The 7,075-nt window shown below is 33.7% G+C and overlaps 1 protein-coding gene across 1 annotated transcript; it reads right to left on the bottom strand.

The window, feature by feature from the left end:
* Positions 1-2,424: 2,424 nt before the first annotated feature.
* On the bottom strand, positions 2,425-3,377 carry LOC112094116 (extensin-like). Its single transcript, XM_024174246.1, has one exon. It carries the CDS (start codon positions 3,320-3,322, stop codon positions 2,672-2,674), a length of 651 nt encoding a protein of 216 aa, XP_024030014.1. The 5' UTR covers positions 3,323-3,377; the 3' UTR covers positions 2,425-2,671.
* Positions 3,378-7,075: the final 3,698 nt, after the last annotated feature.

The raw sequence follows: 7,075 nt of genomic DNA, 5'->3' as shown, positions 1-7,075 counted from the left end.
AATGGGCCTCTTTCTTCTTTGTTTCCTTTTAGTTTTGGCCCAAATGTCTTATGTCCCTACAAAAAAATTAAATTCAATTAAAATCAAATACTTCGACATAAAATTAATTTCACGAAAATATTTAATTAAAACTTAATTTATTTAGCAATTATGAACAATTTAAGTGCATTTTCTTGCACTTATCAGCTTGCTTCTGTCAAAGTCCCTGAAGGGTATTCATCGAACTTCAACAACTTGGTGATGACCTTGTGAATGGCCTCAATGCACGGTTGGAAGAGTTGAGATTTACTGGCATGAAGACCCATGATTGTCATACTTTGATGAACAACTTTTGCCACTTACTTTATGTGGGATTCTAACAAAATAGGTCTGATTTGGACGTTCTAAATTTTGCTACTTCTTCAACTCCATATGTCTCAAGGTAGTAGATCCAAGGACGATGTATACACTACAATTAGAGTTGGTGATGACATTGTACATGTCAGAGCAGTATATTTCACCATCATTCTTCGACATCATGACTTATCTAACAGTACACTTAGTCCAGAAGTTAGGCTTTACAGGCTAGTGTGCTTGAGGTGGATGTTAAGAATCAAAATAGGCCGGAGGGTTGCGACGTTGAAAGTTATATAACCGAAGACGCCGTAGAATTTCGCTCGAAGTACTTGTCTAATGTAGAAGTAATAGGTTTACCAAAGAGGTAAACATGTAGCTAAAAGAGAAATCCACCACTATTCCTTCCTTAGTTCCTCGCGAAGCATGGGAACAAGCTTGTCTCTACGTTTTCCATAATGCTCATGAGATTTACGTTTTCCATAATGCTCATGAGATTTAACCATACATAGAAGTCCACGAAAAACAAATAAAGGTGACAAACCCAAAAAGAGGGAGAAATGAGAAGTGGTTGCAAGATGATCATAACCAGTCATTTAGCAAGTGGATACAAACACACATTTACTCTAAGATTTGCAACTTAGGAAATATAGGTATGTCAGAAAAATTATTTATGCTAGCCAGAGGACCATCGTTGACGGTAATGAAATACACGACGTATGTTATAAATGGATATACCTTCTATAGGCTGGAAAGAGATTAGAAGCACCCGGTCAAAAATAGTGGTGTTAGTCTTCAGGCTGATGCTATGCATGTTTCGTCTGTAAAAGACAAGCATCCCGTACATGGAACATCAACCTACCATGGTTTTGTGGAGGACATATGGTAACTTGACTGTTACAAATTGCGAGTGACACTTTTTATGTGTAAGTGGGCTGACAATAATTATATGAAGGTTGATATTGACTAAGCTACGGTGATTGACTTTTGAAGATTGGGCTACAATAATGATCCTTTCATTTTGGCAATGCAAGCAAAACTATATGTTGTTGTAATTTATATGAACATTTAATTTATATGTTGTTGTAATATTAATGTATTATTTAATATTTCTAATTTATTTTTTATTTAGAAATTTAATATTTTGTTTTGCGGTTATATTAGTTCTATGAATTGTGGTCAAAAAGCTTATAACATACGGGATTAATAGGCCAACCCGTGAGTCAACAATAGAACATGATGTTTTTTTTTTATTTGGGAAGCAAATATAACGACAGTTTTTCATAAAACTGTCATCTAAAATATGCGTCAACTCTATTTTTGACGAGATTAGATGACAGTTTACACAGAAAATCGTCGTCTGATGTCATTTTTATAGACAAAATAAAAACCGTCGTTATATGCCACAGACATTTAACGGATCACGATTCGATAACGGTTCTCTTAACTGTCGTCTAATCTTTTAATGACGATTATTAACGGTTGTTAAATACCAGATTTCTACTAGTAAAGGACTTAGAAATGGAGTTAATGATATAAGGGTCTGGGAATAAATTGGTAAATTTATGTTAGCTGTGATCCTTCCTTGATACTAGACAGAAAAATGGCTAAGCTAGCTCTTCGTGCTCGAAGTAGGAGGGCTTTCAAAGTTTGGTAAATAAAATTGGATTGGCTTACGTCACATTTCTGTTTTTTTTCTTTTCTTTTTGATACATGGAGAGGGGGGAATGCCACCACTCTCAAGTGGGGTTTAAGGTGACTCGAATCCTCAATCTATAGTTGAGGTAGAGGGCCTTACACCCAACTATGCTACCCTCACTCGTTCACGTTTCCATTATTTTAGTTAGCCCTTTCTGTAGGGTTGATTCTAATTATTACCATTTTGTTCTTGTTTTGTTAGCTATTAAGGCTGTTTTCTATTTTTTTTTTGTATTAATATATTTTTTTATTAATATACTCGAGTGGAGGATTTACTCGTCTCTCCATTTACTTGTTTTTTTAAAGAACCAGGTACAGTAATGTGATTCGTTAAGTAATTACATTATCGTAGAAATATTCCATCATCCAAGAAAAAGAAAGGAAGAGAAAAGAGGCCATAAGAAACATTAATATATTATTAAATAAACAAAAGATCATGGATGAACAAGAAATGAATGGATAGGCTCATCAGCTAACAAGGCAAGAGCAAATGTTATCCCAATAGTAATCGACATATATCTTATCAAAATACACGTATGTAAGCTCCAAAATGCATGCCATGAGTTGTTATAAACAACTCTTATTTCTGGGAAGTGGAAACCTAACATCGACCTATCCATTTTATCATGATCTCATTTCATCAGTTCGGATGACCAGGACTCGGTGGCTTGTAGGATCCAGTAGGGGGCTTCTTGTAAGGAGGGTTTCCGGGGTAGTGACCGTAAGGCGGAGACTTGTGCACTGGTGGGGATACCGGTGGTTTTCCATATGGTGGCTTCACCACTTTAGGTGGATAAGTTGGAGGTTTCGGCTTTGGTAATTCGGGCTTGGGCTTAGGCTTAGGCTTAGGCTTCTCTCCATAAGGAGGACTTTTATAAACCGGGGTTGGGGGCGGTGTTGGTTTCTCTACTTTTGGAGGTTTCGTGTAAACGGGGGTTGGTGGTGGCTTAGGCTTCTCTCCATGATGTGGAGGTTTCGAATACACCGGGGTTGGGGGTGGCTTAGGCTTCTCTACTTGTGGAGGTTTGTAAACCGGAGTTGGGGGCGGCTTAGGCTTCTCTCCATGGTGTGGAGGTTTCGTATACACCGGGGTTGGTGGCGGCTTAGGCTTCTCGCCATGGTGTGGAGGTTTTGCATACACAGGGGTTGGTGGTGTCTTCACGACCGGAGGTGACTTGTAATGTGGAGCCTCCGGCTTATGCTCATGCTCTGGGGGCTTATAGTAATTGGCAAGAGTTTGAGTGGTGAGAAGTACTCCAAGGAGTAAGATGAGCAAATTAGAGGAAGACATTTTTTATGGGACTAACTTGTTGCTTTTGGAGTGGTGAAGTCTAATGTTTGGGAAATGGTCTTTTTATAGTGGTGTGAGGGACCGGGATGGTGGAAGGAGTAAAATTAATTCAGTAGTTTATACAATATAAGACAAGGACGGTGTTTTTTGACAATTTGCATAAAATAAAGTGTTAGGTGAATATGGGTCCCAAACTTGAAATTTTTAAGATTGTTAGGCGTCGGTGTTTGACAATGTACATTGTTATTTTATTTTATTACGAAGATCTGAATAATTTCGTCCCTTTGGTTTATTCACTTTGATAAAAACATATATATATGTAAATTTATTTGGCCGCTTCTGATCATTATAATCAAAGAATAAACCATACATAGCCTATTAACATATATATGTTAATTCATACGTGTATATAAACGCGTGAATGACATATAGCTAAAGAAGTGCATCAATAGAGAAAAGATGACAGAACAATGATATACATTAGTCTAATTCTTCCCCTTCCACGCTTTTGACTATCATAATTAAGTTATAAGTGATTGGTTGGAGGAATTATATTTATATGTTTCTTTCCTTCCTTGTTGAATGATTCTTCACGTCTTTATATATATATATATATATGTAGAATGATTCTTCACGTAGTTATTTTATTTTTTTACCTCATTTTTCCACGAAATAATTTGATACACGATCTGGTCTATGTACATTTTATTTTTATTGATGGACCAACATTACTTTCATGTAATTTCCACCAAAAACAGTATTATTTACTTCACTTTAAAGTTTAAATTATGAGTTTTGCCAACATTTGCTAGTTTGCAGAAATGCGGTTTCTCAATAGCATCTTTGTTATTTTTTATTTTTTGCATAGGGTTGATTATTGAGTTTTTTGGACTGTTGGCTTGCGATTTCAGATCGTGAGATAGAGTTGGCAGAGAGCAGCCAACATAATTGAAATGTTTCAGTTCTCTTATGAGTATATGGTTATCACCTAATTCATTTCAAGAGGAAAAAAAAAACCTTGCAATTTCAGAATCATGATTTTAAATTGTAAATTTATTTCTAGAGCTTTAAAGCAGGATTTTATTCCTCAGATGACGTCCCCCTTGTATTTTGGGGTTACTTCATTTTGGACAATTCGCAATACTCGTAACAATTAAGCTATTTTTATTTTTCAATGGTTCAGTTACTTTATTGTGGACTACTTGGAATACTTTTAGGCTTATTCTTTTTACAACTCAAGTTCCATTGCTATAGTGTTTTCTCTCACAAAAATTTAAATTAACATTTTTTGTTATTGTAATTTTCTCTCATATATACAACTCAAATTCTTAACTTCAGTTGTGAAACAAACATACATGTTTGGCAATTTGCTTTATACATGCATACATAATATATATTATTTTGTTTTATTAGGAAGATCTGAATAACTTCATTCCTTTAGTTTATTTACTTTGATAAAAAAATGTGTAATTTCATTTGAATCCCTTGTGATTATAATCAAATTTAAATGGTACGGCCCAATAATATGTAACCATATCTCTAATGTAAATGTTAAAATCAGTTGCATATTTAGGCACCAAAAAATGTGATAACGATACATTTAATATGCTATTTTCATTTTATGTGTTTTAACGCGTAATGCTATTTCAAATACTAAATCTACTTTTTGTTCTAATCATAAAGGTTTTGTAAGTTGTAAAAGTAAACCTAATTTTAGTTTTAAAAAATTTAAAAATGCAAAAGTTGCAATAATTAAATGAAAGGTTAAAACATAGCAACCAATAACAATAAAATGCCAAAATTTGTCAATGCTATATTTGGTTACAAATTTGTCACCAAGTATAATATATATAGTAAGTTTGACATAAAGAATAGCATTGCATTGGAGAATGATTTTCCTATTTAAATACTAAAATTTAGCATTGACACACTTATTTTCCATTGCATTGGAGATGCTCTAAATGTTGATTCCAATTCCAACATGTATGTCGTGTACGTATGCGCACATTTGTGTTTGTGAGTGCATAGGAATATTATTATTGTTAGTACTTGAACTTTGTGTGTTATTTGGTCCCTGAACTTTTTTATTTTGTAGTTTTCATCCCTAACACTAAAATGGACAATCATTTCTGAAGTTTTTAACAACGGTAATCATGTTTCCATTGCATGAGAACTTGAGATTTAAAAAACAGTTATATTAGTTTCGAAATGTTCTTTTCACCGCAGTTAAAACCAATTGGGAATCAGAACACGTTGCATTTGATGTAATTATTTATGTAAAGGTTTCAGTTATTATGCAATAGAAATATGATTGTCTATGCTAAATTTCAGAAATTCATTGTCAATTTTAGTTTCAGAGAATTAAATTGTCAACAAATAAAAGCTTAGGGACTAATATGTTAAAATGAAACATTCAAATATTAAAATATCGCTATGCTCAAAATCAAAAAGTCAACAGATCTAATAACCCAGATATGTGTAAACATATACATACATATATACGTGTGTGTATATATATATATATATATTTAGAGTAATGCTAGGGATACCAATGCAAATCTCAAGTCTTGTGTGTCAACTAATGTCGCATGTGAGTTGTCATCTTTTTATTAGTAGATGTAATCTCTTATCATTAATTGACATCACTAGTATAAAAAGGAGAAAAGATGATGGTTAAAAACCGACGCCAAAAAGATAAAATGACGGTTTAAAAATGTCATTAAAAATCGATAGTTGTTGTATGTCTTTAACGTACAACGACAATTTTTAACCATCGTCTAATATGCACGTTAAATACAGTACAAGCACTACAAGAAGCAGGGTTATTAGTGACAATAAAAAGTCGTTGCAACAAATTCAAAGTCATCGCAATGAATTTTTAGCGACCACTTGTCATCGCAAAACTGTCGCCGCAATTGATTCGTCGCAAAAACAATTTTTGCGACGATAAATAGTCATCGCAATTATATTTACGACGATAATTGTCGCAAATGAGTCACTGCAATTACTTCATCGGTTACATCATTAAGATGACATGGCATTAAGTATTTGTGATGACATTTTGTGACTTAAGTCGTCGTAAAAGATGCAGAATTAACTGACGTGGCTTATATTTTTTGCAACCACATTTGTCGTCGCAAATAATATTTTTATTATTTACTTATTTTTTACTCATTTTAATAATTAATGTTGTATATTACTATATATTTAAATCTAATATTAAATATAATTCTTGATATTATAATAATAAAGAAGAATTAAATAAAAGGAAAGGAATAATAAAAAATAAAAATAAAAATTATTATTGTAAAAAGTAATTAATAAAATAAAATAAAAATGTAATTATAGTAGAATTGTCCAGAAATAAAAATTCTTACATTAATAAAAATCTAATCTCCTAAATTAGCAGCATCACTAGAATCATCATCCTTGTCATCGGAAGGATTCGGAGGCGGATGACCTAAACAGATATATGGCATAGGAGGAGTAACTGCTGGGAAAGTCATGTTGGAGTGCATTTGAGTGATGAAGTCTTGCATCATTCCGACACTCTCGTACAACTGGAGATTTTGCTGGTAACACAGTTGTAAGTATTCTTCTACGTGTGAGTCAAAACGTGTCGTAGAAGATCTTGCCGAGCGTGAGCAAGATGACGACGCATCCCCTCGATAAACCTTTTATGGGAGTGTGCGACCTACTCTAGTCTTGTGTCCTCTACGGGTGCCTAGAAACTGCTCCATAATATCATCCTCA

The sequence above is a fragment of the Morus notabilis genome, unplaced genomic scaffold (genome assembly GCF_000414095.1).
Source record: "Morus notabilis unplaced genomic scaffold, ASM41409v2 Scaffold232, whole genome shotgun sequence".
Taxonomy (NCBI): domain Eukaryota; kingdom Viridiplantae; phylum Streptophyta; class Magnoliopsida; order Rosales; family Moraceae; genus Morus; species Morus notabilis.
The sequence above is the reverse complement of the archived record's forward strand: the minus strand, read 5'-3'. Positions and strand labels throughout refer to the sequence as shown.

Coding starts and splice junctions, on each gene's coding strand:
- LOC112094116 (XM_024174246.1), bottom strand. CDS start 3,322: ATGTCTTCCTCTAATTTGCTCATCTTACTCCTTGGAGTACTTCTCACC.